The following is a 19,218-nucleotide window of genomic DNA, read 5'->3' as shown; positions in this document are numbered from 1 at the left end:
CAAGGCAGAGCTGGGATGTTCAACCCTCTGGCATCTAGAATCTGATCGTGGAAGCTTTTCAGAAGCCAATTACATGCGATTTGGGCTTCCAGGTGGCTCAGATGGTAAAGAAACGGCCTGCAATGTGGGAGACCCAGGCTCCATCCCTGGGTCAGGAAGATTCCCCAGAGAAGGGAATGGCTACCCACTCCAGTATTCTTGCCTGGATAATTCCACAGACAGAGGAGCCTGGTGGGCTACAGTCCACGGGATCGCAAAGAGTCAGACACGACTGAACACACTTTGTGGCAATTAGCTTTCTTGCCAGGTCACATTCTAGACTTAAGGACAAAGAATGGGACAGCAAGGCACACCTCACTGGCCTCCCAAAGTGCCCAAAGGTTCAGGAATCGAGTGTGGAGGGAAAAGATTTGGGAGTGGGGCCGTGAGAGCAGGAGGGCCACACATGTGACCTCCAGGCTGTTAACAGTTCAAACACATATTGCAACAGCCTTGTTTGAGATGGCAACAGGGCCCATCACTTGAATGTTTTCCCCATAATATTAATACAAGTCCTTTCAGTATCCTATCTTCCTGGTTGGGGCGTTGCCCCAGGAGACCTGGCCATGGAGAAAGGATCTGGAGACCCAAGTCCTTTCCACCAAGGCCAGCAGGAAGGGGTTTTTACAGCCGCCCCCCCATCCCATCCCACATTTCCTGGATCCTGCAGAAAAGGGGCTACTTCCAGAACTGACCTTGTTCACCTGGAGGTCTGCGTGAAACAGTTGTAGCTCTGTACCCTGGTCCCCCAGCGGGCAGCTGGCCCATCCAAGGGTGTGAGCCACCCAAGGAGTGGACACACCCACCCCAAACAGGCTGGGGGACCCTTGCTGGGCATATTTTTTCATGACTTCCTGCCCTGCGTGCAGGTCACTTGGTCTGGGACTGGCTGAAACCCCTTCCAACTTTGAGGTTCTGTGTTTCAACAGCAGCATTCACTGAAGTCCCACTATGAGCCTGGGACAGAGAACTACCTGAACCAAGAGTGTGCCTACTGTGTGCCAGATACGGGGCTTCCTGTCCTTCCATGTCATGACAGGCCAGTAAGAATCACCTCCCCCATGTGAGAGAAGGGAAACAGGACCAGAGCAGGGTGGCCTCTCCTCACCCACCGAGCCCCAGGTTTCCCCGGAAGCACAGGGAGATGGATGTGGCCCCACGGCTCGACCCTTTCCTGTAACATTTGTGCCCCTTAAGGGAAGTGCCTTCCATGATGGGCTTCAGGCACCACGTGGCACTCAGTAGCTATGGGTGAGAGGCTCCAGGAAGAGCCCAGGAGTTCAGTAAATCCCACCTCTTTGGGCTGGTAGGGGCAGAGCAGGGACCCGAGGTGACAAGCTCTTGTTTGTGGGATTTGAGTTTCTGATGGATTATAATCACAGCCAGGTCCTTCCGGCTGAAACCAGAGCAGGCTCAGGGCCAGGGCATGCCACCCTCTGGGCAAGTATAAGAGCCAGGAGAGGAGGGCTGGAGCCTGGCTGGGGCAGAAGTGACAGCTGTCTGCCAGAGAACCAGGGTACAGAGCTAAAACTGCTTCGTACAGACCTCCAGGTGGACAGGGTCGGTTCCGGAAGTGGCCCCTTCTCTGTGGGATCCCAGAGATGTACTAGGGAAGCCATCAGGCTAGACGAGCTGGAAGAGGTCACCAGAGGTTGAGACTTGGCAAAGTGAGTACGTTCCTGCCCTTCCCTGCCCCACTGAGCTACCTACCCCTGCAAGTGACCAAGTGACTGTCCCCAAGGTGCTCGGGTGGAGACTGAGTGGCCACTTGTCAGTGATTTGAGCCCTGAATCTCCCAAAGAGGCAGTGTCAGGGGATGGTCTTAAGCACTGCCACTTATCTAGCACCCATGGTGGCTCAGACGGTAGAGAATCTGCCTGCAATGCAGGAGACCCAGGTTTGATTCCTGGGCTGGGAAGATCCCCTGGAGAAGGAAATGGCAACCCACTCCAGGATTCTTGCCCAGAGAATCCCATGGACAGAGGAGCCTGGTGGGCTATAGTCCATGGGGTCGCAAAGAGTCAGACATGACTGAGCGACTAACACTTTCACTTTTTCACCAAACACCAGGCACTGTGTGTCATCTCACTGAACTCAGAACAGGAGGATGGAGACCTGGTTCAGCCTCCTAGTTCTTCAGGCATTGTTCAGGCGCTCAGTCATGTCAACTCTCTGCAACCCCATGGACTGCAGCATGCCAGGCTTCCCTGTCCTTCCCTATCTCTCCGAGTTTGCTCAAACTCATGTCCATTCTGTCGGTGATACCATCCAACCATCTCATCCTCTGTCGCCCCCTTCTCCTGCCCTCTATCTTTCCCAGCATCAGGGTCTTTTCCAATGAGTCGTCCCTTCAGGCATTACCTTCATTTATTTTTACAACAGCCCTATCAGGTAAACAGGTATTAGTATTTTACAGACAAGGAGACAGAAGAACAGAGATGTTAAGTAACTTGCCCAAGGTCACACAGGATTTAGACTCCCTGACTCCAGAGTCTGTGCTCTTTTTACTGTGTTATGTTATCCTGTGGCTGTGGTTAGCTCCTTCTTCAACTTTCTGAGTGGCAGTTTCTTTATCTGTAATTTAAGGACGTAAAACATGATGATCAGAAAGATATTACCTTGAGATTCCTGAAAGATATCCAGACGCTGGTCAGCCTTAAGCTCTGGGGAAGCCTCGTTGAAAACAGTTGGAAAAGCATGTGTGAACACACTTTGATCCATTATTCAACTTTTGAAATTTATCATAAAAAATATAATCAGATTTATGAATAAGAAAGTTTATTATAATTCTGCTTATAATCACAGAAAATTATAAGCAAACAGAATGTCAAACATTTGAGAAATGATGTACATCCTGTGATGAAATAATATGCAGCCATTAAAAATCACATGTTCATGGGACTTTCGTGGTGGTCTAGTGGCTAAGACTCCACACTCCCTACACGGGGTGGGGCCCATGTTCAATCCCTGGTCAGGGAACTAGAGCCCACATGAAATAAACAAAAAAAGATCCTGTGTGCTGAAACTAAGACCCAGCACAGACAAATTAAATAAATACATTAAAAAACAATCACATGTTCAAAGGGTACTGAATGTAATTAGAAACTTTTCTTTTGTTAAGCTTGACAAAACACCTTATAAAGCAACACACTGTATGATCTATTTATAAATGTATGTATATACATATATGTGAAATAAATGTAAAAGATGAAAAAATAAACCTGTAGGGGCTCAGAGTTTATTTCTAAGAGGTAGAATTATGAATATTGTTGTAGTTTTCTTTATTCTTTTCTAAATTTCTCAAATTTTCTATAGTAAACATGTATTGCTCTTTTAATTAGAAAAATGACTATTAAAAAAAAAAATCTGTTCTTTTGATCTAGCTTGGCCCTTTTCAAGCTTCTGTTATAATAGCTTTGAGAGAAAACCGAATTGCATGCTGTCAGTCTTGTGAGGGCCTCTGAGACAATCTGGTTCCACATGTCATATGTGGGGAAACTGAGGCCCAGGGGTATATAGCACTTATACAAGGTCATACAGGGAAGTAAAGGCCCCAGACACCCCATCTGGGGCTCAGGCAGCCGCCCAAAGGTTACAGTCTATGGGCCCGAATTACAGCTAGAATTTATGGCTAACCTGCATTAGTTGCTAACTGCAACTATGGCCCTGAATGCCAAGCATAGCTGACCTCACAGACTCAGGGACAAGCTGGCCTGGGAGTGACAGGTGAGTGGCAGGTGAGAGAGAGCAAAGGGCAGCTGGGTGGGTGTGGAGCCAGCCAGGTGTGCCCCAGGCCCCTCCCTCTCGGCTCCAGGTCTCACCCAGCTCTGCCTCCTCCCTGGCAGGGCCAAAGGCTCACTTACTGCCCCTGGCTGGGCTCGGACAGAAGAATGAAAAGTCTCCGCTGGCGTTACACTCGGCTGGTAAGAGGCCCAGCTGGGGCAGGGGTCGGTCAGGAAAGGCAGGGGAGGTGAGACCTCTGGCTGCGTGGGGCCTGGGCCAGGGTGCATACAGCTGAGTGTCCCCCTTCCGAGGCCCTCCCCGGTTGGCCCAGGGCTCAGAGCAAGGACTCAGGAACCTGGGGCCTTAGCGCCCAGCCTTGTGGTTCCGGGACCCTCAAGGAGCACAGACTACTGTCTCCATTCCTTCCTCCCTGGAGTGGGTGCCAGATGGAGCACTGTCCAGAAGCCTGTCCAGTTAGGACTCTCTCCATAGGCCTGAACCTGGGGAATAGGAAAGCAGTGTCCTGCCCATCTCTTCTCCCCAAGGAGATCTCTCCTGATGAAAAGCCCCAAAGTCCTTGTGTGCAGGCATCATGTGCACGTGTGCACACACACACACACGTTCTGGTACAGAGTGGCAGCTCAGTGATTAAATGAATGAATGAATGAACACACCAACATACATGCCCACTGACACTCACATATAACACAACCCCAGCTCACACCCACAAACACATTGAAAGGTAACATACAAAGTTGCATTCAACACCTTCTCACACTGATTGGCCTACACAACTCTATTTTAAGCCAACACATCACACACCTTCACACAAATGTGCATTTTTTTAATCAGGGCATTTTTTATTTATTTTTATTTTTGGCTATGCTGGGTCTTTGTTGCTGCACAGACGTTTCTCTAGTTGTGGCAAGCAGAGGCTACTTTCTGGTTGTGCTGCGCAGGCTTCTCATTGCAGCAGCTTCTCTTGTTGCGGAGCACAGGCTCTAGGGTACACGGGCTTCGGTAGCCGCAGCTCCTGGGCTCAGCAGTTGTGGCTCCCGGGCTCTAAAGCACAGACTAAGTAGTCTTGGCGCACAGGCTTAGCTGCTTCTCGGCATGCGGGATCTTCCTGGGCCGGGGATCAAACTCGTGTCTCCTGCATTAGCAGGTGGAGTCTTATCCCCTGAGCTGCCAGGGAAGCCCTAACTGAGCATTTTATATGAACCTGTGCACTGTCTCACCCATGAGAAACACGTGTTGTTTCACCAGCTCAAAAGGCCTTCTTTCTTCCTTTGAGATAATAACATGAGAGTAATAAAAAGCCTACTCTGGAGAGTTCTCTGGTGGTCCAGTGGTTAGGACTCCACGCTTTCACCTTGGAGGGCCCAGGTTCAATCCCTGGTTGGGGAACTGAGATCCTGCAAGACTTGTGGCATAGCCAAAAAAAATAAAAAAGCAGCACATTCTTCTTAGGATTCTTGGGAAAATTCAGAGATTATGCTCACCAAGCATTTCATTCGGGCCTAGTCAAGTGTGTCCTGTTTACCGTATATTCAGCCACTATTGTATTATTATTGTTATTTCATGTACAAATGCACAGTTTGGGAGCTGCCACTGGCCCTTCCCTCCTGCCTCCAAAGCTTAGAACACAATCCCTGGCATCCACTCTGGATCCAGAGCAACCAGGCAAGACAAACCTTGGGGGCCCAAGGCCACATCCAGTGGATGTAGCTGGAAGGGGCCAGGGAGGGAGCTGGCTGGTGGGAAGGACAGGGTCTGGCTTATTGTGGACACTTCACAGCCTCCTCCGGCTGGACTGGCAGGGTTCCGGGCAGGGGTGATGAGGTGGCTGAGGCTCTCAGACTCTGATGTGTGGAAGCTCATGTCTCCTTGTCTCTCGACTCACCAGGCCTCTGTGTGTCTTTATAGCCCAGCCAGGTGGAAGATGCTCTGTCTGGGGAGGAGGACAAGGAAGAGGAGGAGGAAAAGGAGGAGGAAACAACCCCAGCCCCAACTCCAGTTCCCGAACAACCCGTGGTGCCCCAGCTGGCAGGAGCCAGCCAGGTTCTGGGAGCCTCGGAGATGAGTCAGGTTCGGGCACAGTCCATGGTACAAAGACTTCAGTCCTGCCCCACCCCAGCCAGGCCCAGGGACACCTGGGGTCCCTCCTGCTCTGTCCTCTGCTCACTATGTCACCTTGGGCAACTCACTTCTCTTCGCTGGGCTTTTCTGATAAAATGAGTCAGTAATCCTAGCACCACCTTCTTCACATCACCAGGAGGTTAAGGATATGGTGAACTAATCTGACTCTTTAAGTGGAACCAGTCCTTGGGAACTGAGGCCAAAGCTGGGGTGGGAATGGGAAGATGAGATGGAGAGTTAGGAGGAGGCAGTCAGTATCTCATCTAGTTTTTGGGTGCTAGGGGCCATGATGGGCCTGACCTGAGTTCAAATCCTGGCTGCCACTTCCTCCCCATGTGGGCTTCAGGCAAGTTGCTTCAGCTCCCCGAGCATCAGCTTCCTCATCTGTAAGATGGGAATAGTGATCCCTTTCTCTGAGGCCTCCTGCTCATTGGTGTTTCCATGGCGCCCCTGGAAACACGAAAGTATTCCATAACCTGTAAAGCTTTGCCAACAAAGGTCCGTCTAGTCAAAGCCATGGTTTTTCCAGTGATCATGTGTGGATGTAAGAAGTGGACTATAAAGAAAGCTCAGTGCCAAAGAATTGATGCTTTTGAATTGTGGTCTTGGAGAAGACTCTTGAGAGTCCTTTGGACTGCAAGGAGATCCAACCAGTCCATCCTAAAGGAAATCAGTCCTGAATATTCATTGGAAGGACTGATGCTGAAGCTGAAGCTCCAAAACTTTGGCCACCTGATACAAAGAGCCAACTCACTGGAAAAAACCCTGATGCTGGGCAAGATTAAAGGCAGGATAAGGGGACAACAGAGGACGAGATGGTTGGATGGCATCACCGACTCTATGGACATGAGTTTGAGTGAACTCTGGGAGTTGGTGATGGACAGGGAGGCCTGACATGCTGCAGTCCATAGGGTCGCAAAGAGCTGGACACAACTGAGTGACTGAACTGAACTGAACCTGTAAAGCACAGGCGTGGGTATGGGGTGGCTGTTTAACCTTAGTCCTCCTGGGACCCCAAGGATATGGAGCACCGAGGGTGGGAGGACCAGGTGCTCTTGCTCACCCTCTGCTCTGTCCCCAGCTCAGTCTCCACTTGCCCCCAAGAGTCACTGGATACTCCTGGAGCCTGGCCTTCTGCACGTCAAGGGACGGTTTCAGTCTGCAGAGCCTGTACAGGCAGATGGAGGGCCACAGCGGGCCGGTGCTGCTGGTGCTGAGAGACCAGGACGGCCAGGTGAGCCGCGCTGGGGTGCTGCGGGGAGAGCTGCCACTAAGGGCTGATGGGTCCCCCGGGGCCTCTCCGACCCCCAGCTCTGCCCCAGACTCCCCAGCCTGGAGGGGATCTCCAGCTCCCTGCCGGCTGCAAGCTACAAACTCTTCCTTCCAGATGTTTGGGGCCTTCTCCTCCTCGGCCCTTCGACTTAGCAAAGGCTTCTATGGTACTGGCGAGACCTTCCTCTTCTCCTTCTCTCCACAGCTGAAGGTGATGCTCTTTTTTTTTTTTTTATCAATAATTTTTATTTATTTATGACAGCACTGGGTCTTCATTGCTGTGTGCAGGCTTTCTCTAGTGGAGGCTAGCAGGGGACTCTCCAGTCGCGGTGCCTAGGTTTCTCATTGTGGTGGCTTCTCTTGTTTTGGAGCATAGGCTCTAGGGCGGGCAGGCTCAGTAGTTGTGGCTCATGGGCTTAGCTGCCCAGTGGGAGGGGGGATCTTAGTTCCCCGACTAGGGATAGAACTCATGTCTGCTGTACTGCGGGGAGGATTCTTAACCACCAGACCACCAGGGAAGTCCCAGGGCTGGTTCCTTCTTTCCTCTAGCAACATTCAGCTCGTCAGGTTTAAGCACAGACAGCGTGGATGGGAGGGTCCAGCCACGACTGGGGTTTTGCCAAGCTGATCTCCTGACTTTCTCCCAGAAAGTTGGCTCCTCCTGCCATCTTCCCTGGCAAAGTGAATGGCACCTCTGTCTTTAATGCCATTGAGACCAAAGATTTTGGAGCCCTTCTTCGCTTCTCTCACACCCTACATCTGATGGCTGTCAGCGAATCCTGATGGCTCCTCCTTCTCTTTCTATCTCTACCCAGAATCTACGACTTCTCACAATGTCCTTTGCTGTCACCCTGGTTCAAGCCACCATTACTTGCCCGTGTCCCCGCTATAGCCTCCTAATGCTTCCACCTTCAGTCATCACAGTAGCTGGAGTGAGCCTTTTAAAAGGTAAGTCAAGGACTTCCCTGGTGGCCCAGTGGCTAAGACTCTGAGCTCCCACTGCAGGGGGCCCAGGTGCGATCCTTGGTCAGGGAACTAGATCCCACATGCCGCAACTGAAGATCCTGTGTGATGCAACTAAGACTCGGCACAGCCACAGCCAAATAAATATTTAAAAGAAGTCAGAACATATCACTCCTTGACGCCAAGCTACCAACGGCTTCTTTTCTCCCTCAGAGAAAAGCCAAAGTATTTTTTCAGAATATGTTTTTATTTATTTATTTGGCCGCATCAGGTCTTAGTTGCGACACGTGTGATCTTTCAGTGTGGTGCACAGGCTTCTCTGTAGTTGCGACACAGGCTCAGGAATTGTGGCAGTTGCTCCGAGGCATGTGGGCTCTTAGCTCCCCGACCAGGGACTGAACTCACGTCCCCTACATCGGCAGTCAGATTGTTAACCTCTGGACCACCAGACAAATCCCCAGAGTCCTTAAAATAACCTACGAGTCTCTACGTCTTCTGGACTCTCTCTGACGTCATTTCTTGCTACTTTCCCTCTCCCTACACTGACCTCAGAGGTGGCTCTTAAACAAGCAAGCCTGTTCCTACCTCAGGGCCTTTAAACATGCTGTTCTCCCTAAGGTTCCCTCCACAGGATCTCCGTGAGTCAGTTCTCACTTCCTTCAGGACTCTGCTCAGATGTCACCCTCTCAGCAGGACCCTCCCTGCTGTTTACATTTATAGCACTCCAGCCGCTGGAAACTCTTATTGCCCTTCTCTACTTCTTTCTCCTAAGCCTTTGTCACAGCTCACACACTATTTATTTTACTTATTTACCTGCCTCCTGCCACTAGAGTGGGAGTCCTAGGAGGCAGGAATTTTTGTCTGTTACATCACTGGCCTATCCAGTGCCTGAAACAGTGCCTTGTGCTAAATGTAAAAACAAAACAAAACAAAAACCAAACTCTTGAATGGAATGATTTTTTTTTTTTAGACAATTGCTATAGTCTTCCCAGGCTATTATGAAGAAATCTCATCTTTTCAAAAAATTGGTTAATTTGTGCCTGTCTTTGGTTTTCTGGCATCTGCATTCTTCATGAATTCCCACCAGTTCCTTGACCCTTATTCCAAGAAGCATCATCTTAATTTTTTTTTGTAGCAATGTTTATCTTCCTCCTTCAAGTCTGAAGGTCATGTTCCTTGAGGAAAGTAGAGGAGGAGTTGAATAGTTCTGTCTTTTTGTGGTCACTTGCTAATATTATCTCTTCTGAGCCCAGGGCTTATCTTCAACTAGTCTTGTTTTCTTGCTAAAAACCCTTTGGTTGCTCAGAGCATTTTTTGCAACTAATTACAGGCAATCATAGGCTATACTTTTGCAGCCCTTTAAAAATCTTATTAGCTAAACTGACTTAAAAAAATGTATTCTATTTATTTTTGGCTGCGCTAGGTCTTCATTGCTGTGCTCAGGCTTTCTCCAGTTGCAGCGAGCGGGGCCTACTCTCTAGCTGCGTTTGAGCTGCAGTGCTCGGGCTCTCATTGCAGTGATTTCTCTTGTTGCTGAGCACAGGCTCTAGTGAAGGCTTCAGTAGTTGCCGTGTGTGGGCTTAATTACTCTGTGGCATGTGAGATCTTGCTGGACCAGGGATCGAATGTTTCCCGTGTTGGCAGGTGGATCCTTAACTGTTGGACCACCAGGGAAGTCCTAAATTGACTCATGAATAATTTGTTCACTTAACAAACATCTACACCATGTCTCAGGAATACTGCCAGAATCAGGACAGCCTTCATGGAACTTACATGTTAGCAGGGCATATTGTCACTGAATAGGGCCTGGAAGGAAGGGCTACTTTAAATTTCTCTGGGATGACATTTCATCTGAAAGCTAAGAAGTGAGCCTTCTGAGGATCTGGGGGAAGAGCATTCTGGGCAGAGGGGTCAGCAAGACCCTGGAGCAGCAATAGCTTCAGGTGTCCCAGGACAGAAGGGCCAGGGTAGATGAAGTGCAGGCGGTAAAGGGGGACAGAGGTTGGAGAGAAAATCAGGGCAGAGCACGCTGGGCTTTCGGCTGTTAGATGCTGGATTTTATTCCCATTGTCAGGGCCATCCAATTTGATTTTTAAAAATAATTATCTTTTGCCTTGCTCATTCTTTGTCGCTGCACGCAGGCTTTCTCTACTTGCAGTGAGCAGGGGCTACTCGCTAGTTGGGATGCACAGGCTTCTCTTGTTGGGGAACACTGGCTCCAGGTGCTTAGCTGCCCACAGCAAGTGGGATTTTCCCGGATCAGGGATTGAACCCATGTCCCCTGCACTGGCAGGTGGATTCTATACCACTGAACCACCAGGGGAATCCCTGATTTAATTCTGAATAGCTCACTGAGAGAGCACACATGGGCTTCTGGGCAGGAGACAGAGGAAGCAGAGACCCATTAGGAGGCTGTGATCCGGGAAGCAGTGACACGGGGACAGAATTGGTGGTAGGGTGTCTCTCTGGGGTGGGGCTCGAAACACTAGTTGGGTGTGAAATAGCACCGAGGGTGTGCAGGCTTAGTGTTAACTCCAGTGAGAGGAGGAAACAATTAATGGTAGAATCAGGGCCTGGCTCCTGATGAGGACTTTTTCCCTCCTCTCTCCAGCTTCGGAAGCAGGAAGCCTCAGAGGGTTCTGGTCTATTCCTAGAACAGAAGGGCTTTGGGGCTGTGGGAATTCAGACAGGAGGGCAAGAGGTGAACTCCAGGGAAACAGAGAAACTGCAAGAGTTAAGAGCCTGGAGTAGTTCCGTGCCTTAGTAGGGGCATGGAGGTTGTTTCCTTCACCACACTGCCACCCAGTGGTCCAGAGTAAAACTGCATGAGCAGGACTCCGCCAATAACGGGGTTTCTTATCACAGGTCTTCAAGTGGACAGGAAGCAACTCTTTCTTTGTGAAAGGCGACTTGGATTCTCTGATGATGGGCTGTGGCAGGTGCGTGCCCTAGTCTTCCCTAGTCTTGAGTTTCAAGGTGGTCTGAAACTCTCTGGAAATGCTGAGTTAGGCTACCCCAGACAAAATGGGGGAGGCTGCTGGTTAACCTTCAAGAATCTCCTCTCGATAGGTATTGTGGCACTGCCTGCCCCCCCAGACAAACCCCTAAACTCCGCTCTAAGTCGATACTGAGAGGAGAGGATGGCATGAAGTGTCCCTCAAAGTGTTTAGTTGGTGACAGCATGTGTGTGTGTTGGGGGTGGGAAGTGGAGTGTGTTTTACAAGGTCAGTCTCGCCTCTGGTGTGACCTGCATATTCAGGCAGAGTCAGTCTTATCCTGAGGGCACAGATGACAGCACTGCTTGATTAGCTTCACTCTCCCAGCTGTCTGAATAGCCTCCACAGAGATGGACTGACACAGACCCCACCAGCCGCTGCCAATCTGCAGTAACCCACTTCCCAGCTCCAGCCTAGGTTTGCTGTCAAGAGGGAACTAGAATGGACGCCCTGGTCTGACGTGTTCTGGGCTTGAAGTCCAAGCTTATGAGAGTCCGTCCTTTGGTTAAGGCATTGCCATCTTAATGTTCTGAAGGTTCTAAAACTGGTCTGTGGTGATGGTTGCTCCACTGTATATGTTTATCAAAATCATTGAACTGTTAAAAAAAAAAAGCTTGAAACCCCATGGGGGACAATATGTGAGTCCTTAACAATTTGGGACAAACTTGTTTCAGAGATGAGACTAAGGCAGAGTAGTCATGGTGTGGCCAAGGGCTGCTGGGGCAGGTCTGAAGGGTGCTGGAGGGAGCTGTGCCAAGACTCTCCTCTCTTTAGTGGCCACTTTGGGCTGTGGTTGGATGGAGACTTGTACCGTGGGGGGAGCCACCCCTGTGCGACCTTCAACAATGAGGTGCTGGCCCGGCAGGAGCAGTTCTGCATCAACGAGCTGGAGGCCTGGGTCCTGAGCTGATGCCACAGCGGGCAGCTTCCTGAGCCAACAGGTGTTCAGACCCGCCCCTGGATGCTGACGAGGCTGCGCTCACCCAGGGCAGCCCGTTCCATCCGAAACACAGATGGAGAAGTGTCCGGTGTGGACTGTGACTGAGAGCAGCCTCTTGGCGCCTGAGGACCAAGACAGCTGTGGAGACAGGCCACATTCTACTGGAGAGGGATGTGAGGGAGTAAAAGACAGTTATACCTCACCTGAGCACCACAAAATTCCTCAGGAAAATGATCCTTTTAGAGAGTACATAGTTAATATGTGTTTATTGTAGAAAAACCAGAAGATGTAAAAAAAAATAAAACTGCCTACAATTCAACCACCCCCTAAAACACTAACATTTTCGTGTATATCCTTCCAGACAGTTTTCCAAGGAGGTGTATGGGATTCTTACAAAATGGGATTCTTCTCTATATGCTTTGGACATTATTTTAATTTAAAGAATATTGTCAAACCACAGACACCTAACTCAACCAGTGAAATTAATAAAGATTCCAAAACAACATTCTTCTTTTCCCAGAAAACCGACCAGTCTGCTACCACTATGCTGGGTACTTGAAGATCTCTTATTTAATTCCACAAGAAAAATATGAAAGCAGCAAATGAGCTATATGCACATTTGGGTAAAGAAGCTGAAATTCTAGAAAAAAAAAAAAAGAAGCTGAAATTCTGTAGATGGGAATTCAGGGAGATTAAAAAAGGAAGGATATTTTTTCTGGCAAAAGAGGAACTTAGAAAAACTAAAAAAAAAAAATAATAATAATAAATACATAACCCATGCTAGAGCCTGCCTCCTGACAGAACAAGATTCTTTATCAGGTGATTACTTGCCATTCTTGAATGAGGAAAATGAAGTAACATAGGGCCTGTTAAAACCATCCCCTCTGGAAGACCCAACACAGTTATTGAGGTATAAAGAAACATCTGGGCACATTCCTAGACCAAACACAGTTCTTTTGCACAAAAGGGTCAAAATTGGGCACACGAGTGTGAAAGTCACTGAGGAAGACACCACTGATTTCAAGACAGAGATACATTCATGAAGCTTTATTGCAGCTGTTTCCCTCACCAGGATGAAGCGACCAGGCACTTGAACCTGCAGTCTTATTTACATTCTCAAAGTTACTGACAAAGCTCGGTAACTCTAGATACCAAGCTGTTAAAGGCTCCCTTTTTATACCAATAGTGAAGATGCTTCTTAAGAAAAATTTAACCTTGTCAATGGCACGTGGTTCCCATAATTAAAACAGTTGCAAAGAGCATAAAGTGCAGCTGCCAAAAAGTAACAAAAGACGCAAACAAAACAGATTCAAGTTGTTGCTCAGAGAGCACAGTGATACACTCTGAGATGACAAAGTTCCAGAGTAAAACAATGATGTAAATGGAGGTGTGGCAAAAATCAGACAATCTTTGCAGAGAAACATTACATTCTTGACCTTGGGCCTGGACACATGAAGTCTGAGGTGGCAGATTCTCTCCACTGGACGTTTTGGAAGCACCGTGGCCAAAACAGACATGACCTGGTACCATGACCACTTTCTTTGGGCTTCTAGGAGCCCACTGTATCCACATCCCCACCACACGGCATTGTGGTGGGAGAGGAGCACAGTTTTAACTACTCTAGGAATTAGGGTCAACTTGATTATCTACTGGGGGTGGGAGAGGGGTGACAGAGCAGAACAGCAGACATTCCAAACGCTTGTCACCCTAGTGTTAACAGAGGAGCACCTGGTTACACAGTGGACGGTGGCAGCACCCCCAAGATGCTGGGGGTGATCTGCCCTGCGGTCTGAGCTCCTCCCTGCTCACTCTTGCTCTGACCCAGAGCCAAGGCTGGCTCCCCATGCCCAGGCTGCCAGGGAGGCTTCTGTAAGGGTATGGTGAAGTACAGGATGTCAGGGCTCACGACTGCACTCCCCATGGCCCTGGCAGCCGCTGGATTTAGCTCTAACTCCAGACTCTGTTTAGCTCAGGAGCACTGCTTGACCACAGTGGCGGCTACTCCACTGCTGGAGGAAGAGACACAAAGGGGAACCCAGAATTCACTGGGTAAATCACTTCGTCCCAGCATAGGCAGCCAGTCTTTGCCCTGAAACTCATCAAATGCACTGAACTGGCAAAAATGAAGCCCCAGCTCGAGCAGCCCTGAGGGTGGTTCCTCCGATGGCCTCCGATCAGCACCCAAGCGAGTGGCAGAGGTCGGGGGAGGGGAGCTGCTTTCTCCAGGCTGGGCAGTGGTGGAACCCTCAGGGAGGGGGCAGTGAGCACTCAGGAGAGAAAGAAACCCACAAGGGCTGGAGCCACAGTTGACCCAGAGAACAGCCTGGTTTGGGGAGTCCCTCTGCTACTGGAGCTAGGGGGTCTCCTATAAGGCAGTTTTATGTCCCATTTCAGAGGAGGCCAGCACCCTCAGATCTTTTCAACAAATCAATCAGGCCTCTCATTGAAGAGCTGGAGCCCCTTCGTGGCCCTCCTATACTGTTGACCCCAACCTGGCAGTTTATGGGGGGCTAAAAGGGTGAGGGGAGGTGCCTTTCACTAATGTTGCAATCACTCAAGGAAAGCTAGCCTCAAATTCAGGGTGATGGCCACCTCCTCAGAGGGCCGGGATTTCACATACTGGTTTTAACCACGGCTGTTCATGACAACCCTAACTGCAAATTCCAGTGTGCACCTTTGTCTTATTTCCAAATTTTTTAAAAAACAATCTTATGTCATAAGAGTTCAGAGTACTTTAAAAAGCTGTTAATTCTAAGAAAATAGACTGCTAAAGAAGAAAGACTTTGATTAATATTAAAAAGAGGCAAGGCAGCGCTTTCCATAGCTCATATTAATAAGATCTGCCTAATACCAGTTCCTCTGGATAAAAATGACTTAGTATGTGCGTACGTTCAAGATATAAAAAGCACTAGCTGTCGCTCCATTTGTAAACCTCTATGATCAAATTCCCTAAATTAATTGTGCTGGGGGAGGAGGGAAAGGGGATGGGGAGGGGCTTTTCGTAAACAATTGAGTGCAGACATTCACACCGAGTCACTTGGGAAAAGCTGGGCTTTGACTTTTTTGGCCTCTTCCTGGGTGCCAGCTGTATTCCACTCCGATTTCCGAGGTGTTATAAGCGGGGCTACAACGTCACCATCCTGTCAAAGACAGAGTAACTAGGAATAGAGAAAAAAGCCAGTTCTCGTGGTTTTGAGTGAATGTCTCAGGCACACATATCCTCGTCCTGCAGACAGCCTGCTTCTGGACAGACTTATTCTTGGGAAACCCCGGATGGTGTACATGCTTAATTAGAGACACGTGGTCCTGGGAAGGGAAGAGCTTTCAGAGCAAAAGCCACCACGCCAGTTCTTTTCACAGATCGCCAGAAGCAGCATGTGGCCCGGCTCGGCGACCCCTTCCCTTCATGCAGCTTCCGGGGACGCACTTGTGTCAGGAGCTGCTCGTGTCCTGGTTTTCCAGGGAAAGATGGAATGTGCTGGACCCTTGCTGGACCCTCTTTCTTAGTCTCCCCTATAACAAATGGCCCAAGTCTACAGGATGGCAAAAAGGGGGAAAGATAGTGTGTACCTATGGAATTTGACCTTTGCTCCATAATCAAAGCTGTCACTTTGGCCTCAGCCTCCTAGATTCCACCCAAAACGAGGGCTGGTGTCAAAGTGAGGCGACACGACGACTGGAAATCACAGAGTGTAAGAAGCTAGGCCCTCCAACGCCTGACTCTATCCTGAACTGTTTTTTAACTCGTGGCTGGATACTCTAGGCTACATGAGGGTATAGGACTATCAGAGCCTTTACTGCACGAGGAAGAGAAGGCTCATGGCGAACACTGTGGGCCTCTCATGCCTACTTGCTCTCAGATCTGCTCTCCGCCTCCCTCTGCCCTGCTCTGCATAACAGGAGCTGCTCTTGTGAACCACATCTCCCAGCTCCCCTGCCTACTGGCCTCTCATCAGGTTGGGCTAGTGGGAGGCACTGGTGGGAGACTGGAAGAGAGGTGGGCAGAGAAGTCAAGGTGCTTCTCCTATGAGCCCTCTGGTCGGGTACAGTGGCCGTGACTCTACTGTAAACGCTGACTTGAACGTGTCGCTTTCCTGCTTAAAACACCCATTGCTCCAGGGCTCCTGGCTTACAGGACTATGCACAGAGCCCAGATCTCACCCCTAAATACACCTCGTTTTCTGTCACCTTCCAGTCCCCCACCCCCTTTACCCAGCTGACTCCTCATCCATCCTTCAGGTCTCAGCTTCCAAGCCCTTTTTAAAAAAATTAATTAATTTTTGGTTGCGCTGGGTCTTCGTTGCTGCACACGGGCTTTCTCTAGTTGTGGCGGGTGGGGTCTACTCTCCAGCTGCAGTGTACGGGCTTCTCATTGTGGTGGCTTCTCTAGTTGTGGAGTGTGGGCTCTAGAGCACTGGCTCAGTAATCGGGGTACACGGGCTTACTTGCCCCATGGTACGTGAGATCCTCCCAGGCCAGGGATTGAACCCGTGTCCCCTGCATTTTAACCACAGGATCACCAAGGAAGTCTTTCCAAGTCCTTCTTTAAATGAGTCTTTCCGAACCAACCAACTCTGGCATAAACCCTTCATCTTTTTGCTCCTCTAAGACTGTACACACTGTTCCGACCCCAAAGTACTTACGCACTACTGTGATTATTATTTACTCGAGTTTTTATTGTCCCCAACTAGAGTGAGACCCTCGGGAACTGTCTCAGGTACTGTTTTAAGCCTGGTCCCGGACACAGGACCTGGGGGAACACTCATTCCCTGAATGAATGTATCGGGACTTAGGGTCCAACTTGAGTAGCTGAACTTGAGTAGCCTCTTGTCTCTCTGTTTCCAGTCTCTCCACATGCCAGTCTATCTGTCACTCGAGTCTTCCTTTCTCATCAGGGGTTTAGTCTCCTTAGAAGCTATAGTTCTTAAGTTGGATATACTTCCTATATTCCCATAGGTCTAGCTAGAGATAAAAGCCCAGAAGTAAATAATAATTACAGCAAGGACTTCCCTGGTGGTACAATGGACAAGAATCTGCTTGCCGATACAGGGGACATGGGGTTCAATCCCTGGACTGGGCTGGGAGATCCCACATACCACGGAGCAACTAAACCCATGCACGACAACTGCTGAGTGGGTGCATCACAACTCCCGAAGCCTGGGCACCTAGTGCCTGCACTCCGCAACAGAAGCCACTGCAGTGAGAAGCCTGTGCGTTGCAATGAAGAGCAGCCCCTGCTCACTGCAACTAGAGAAAGCCTATGCACAGCGGTGAAGGCCCAGTGCAGCCAAAAATAAATCAATAAAATTAAATTTAAAAATACATAAATAAAATTGTTAAAAGAAAATAGTTATAGCAGCACGGTAAGTCTTGAATACTCTCAGCAATTCCCTCCTAACTGTGCATAACAATAACTCTTAGCTGATTACCAGTGCTTCTCTACAATCAAGCCGATTCTTTCTGTTTCCCCTGTCACCTCAACAATAAGACTTTTCTCCTCCAGTCAGACTAGTCTCTTCATAGCTCCCAAACCCATCCGACTTGTTCCAGTTTTGTTTTTGTGTAGCTCTCATTTTTCTCTGCTACTCATCCAAACACAATCCAGCTTTCGGATCTGGAAGAATCCTCCCTCCTACCTGACAGCTCTCTCAACCCTGAATACTAAAAGACTTCCCTGTGTCCCTCCCTCTGGCATTTGACAAAGATCTGATATACTGGGCTACTCTTTCACATCTAATCTTTCATTTTTGTTTCCTTCAGTATCCAATGCTTGGGGGGAAAAGCAGGTAGGGTGCTGTGACAGACAGTACTAGACCAGGAAGCAGAACGCTGCTTCCGACCTACCTACCAATCATTTGTTCAATCAACAGCTATCAATGTTCTCTGTGCCAGGCATCCACCACATGCAGGTCAATAAAGGACCATTTCAACGACATTCTCTATGGGATTGGCAACTAGTGAATTTAAATAGGTTACAAGTTTGGGAATGCTGAGTTTACTCAGCATTGGGAAAGTGATTTTACTAATAAAGTGAGCAGGAATTAACCAGGTTTAGGTAGGAAACCAAGAATTATAGGCAGAAGAAACAGCTCTGAGGCACAAAGGAGAGAAACTTGTCTGCTAGTTTTAGTAACACTGAAGTCACTGGTGGTCTTAGTGAGAGTAGATTTAATACAGGCCGAGACCTTGGAGATATTTCAATACATGCAAAGTACAATAAAATGACTGGTAAAACTACCAGGGTGTAAAACAGATAGCTAGTGGGAAGCTGCTGTATAGCACAGGGAGTTAAGCTCAGTGCTCTGTGATGACCTAGGCAGGTGCGATGGGGGTGAGTGGGAGGGAGGCTCCAGAGACAGGATTTACGTTTACATAGAGCTGATTCACGTTGTTGTACAGCAGAAACTAACACAGCATTGTAAAGCAATTATACTCCAACTTTAAAACTAATTAAATCAAAAGATTAAAAGGGAAGCTTAACGTGGAAAAACTTTTTTTTTCCCAAATCAAGTCAAATGACTATTATTTTCTTTTTGTTTTATATTGGAGTACAGTTGATTAACAGTGCTATGTCAGTTTCAGGTATACAGCAAAGTGATTCAGTTATACATAAATATGTATCTATTCATTTTCAAATTCCTTTCCCATTTAAGTTGTTACTAATACTGAGCAGAGTTCCTTGTGCTATATAGAAGGTCCTAGGTCTTTGCTGGTTATCCATCTCAAATATGGCAGTGTGTTCATGTCAACCCCAAACTCCCTAACTATTCCTGTCTGCCCCCATCCTTCACCCATGGTAACCAAAGTTCGTTCTCTAAGTTTGTGAGTCTGTTTCTGTCTTGTAAGTTCATCAAATGACCATCATTTAAACGAGAACTTTTCAGAGGGAAGTAAAGATTGCTTGTGGTTTTTACTTTAAAATTTCTGTGACGTATGTGAATAATAAGTCACCCACCTGTGGCTTGGTGAAGTTACTGATTAAACACCAATGGACGAAATGCTGTCGTGCAGCAAACAGAGTCTTTTCATCTGTCTTCTTACAGTAAACTCGAATCAGCTGCTCAGCAAATCTCTCTGGCAAAAGCTGAGAAACCTTTTTAAAGAAGGAAAGATTTCACTTGTCACCTTGAATTCACATGCTGCGGA

At 48.5% G+C, this 19,218-nt stretch overlaps 2 protein-coding genes and 1 non-coding gene across 8 annotated transcripts in view; 2 read left to right on the top strand and 1 right to left on the bottom strand.

Annotated features, from left to right (window-relative positions):
• The first annotated feature begins 1,369 nt into the window (after nt 1-1,369).
• Nucleotides 1,370-12,574, top strand: TLDC2 (TBC/LysM-associated domain containing 2). 3 transcript variants are annotated; one of them, XM_040247368.1, is made up of 7 exons: nt 1,370-1,706; nt 3,885-3,962; nt 5,689-5,850; nt 6,983-7,135; nt 7,289-7,384; nt 11,002-11,075; nt 11,998-12,574. In XM_040247368.1, exons 2-7 carry the CDS (start codon nt 3,930-3,932, stop codon nt 12,035-12,037), a joined length of 558 nt encoding a protein of 185 aa, XP_040103302.1. In that variant the 5' UTR covers nt 1,370-1,706; nt 3,885-3,929; the 3' UTR covers nt 12,038-12,574. The 3 variants fall into 3 exon arrangements, with proteins under 3 accessions (XP_040103302.1, XP_040103300.1, XP_040103301.1); XM_040247366.1 differs by having other exon boundaries at nt 1,376-1,706; nt 11,907-12,574; XM_040247367.1 differs by lacking the exon at nt 7,289-7,384 and having other exon boundaries at nt 1,380-1,706; nt 11,907-12,574.
• SAMHD1 (SAM and HD domain containing deoxynucleoside triphosphate triphosphohydrolase 1) overlaps nt 2,389-19,218 on the bottom strand; it is a 65,404-nt gene continuing 48,574 nt past the window's right edge. The window contains exons 15-16 of one of the 4 annotated variants that reach the window (XM_040247363.1): nt 19,028-19,165; nt 2,389-2,613 (exon numbers count right to left, since the gene is read on the bottom strand). In XM_040247363.1, coding sequence (XP_040103297.1) covers nt 2,557-2,613; nt 19,028-19,165 — 195 coding nt within the window. In that variant the 3' untranslated portion in view covers nt 2,389-2,556. Of the gene's footprint in view, nt 2,614-4,877; nt 4,916-13,090; nt 15,231-19,027; nt 19,166-19,218 lie in introns of those variants that run through there. The other 3 variants (XM_040247365.1, XM_040247361.1, XM_040247364.1) reach the window with 3 other exon arrangements.
• Nucleotides 5,097-5,169, top strand: TRNAE-UUC. Its single transcript has one exon. It is a non-coding gene; the product is annotated as a tRNA-Glu (tRNA).

The sequence above is a fragment of the Oryx dammah genome, unplaced genomic scaffold (genome assembly GCF_014754425.2).
Source record: "Oryx dammah isolate SB20612 unplaced genomic scaffold, SCBI_Odam_1.1 HiC_scaffold_10, whole genome shotgun sequence".
Taxonomy (NCBI): Eukaryota; Metazoa; Chordata; class Mammalia; order Artiodactyla; family Bovidae; genus Oryx; species Oryx dammah.
Note: the sequence above shows the minus strand (reverse complement) of the source record. Positions and strands in the feature narration are given on the sequence as shown.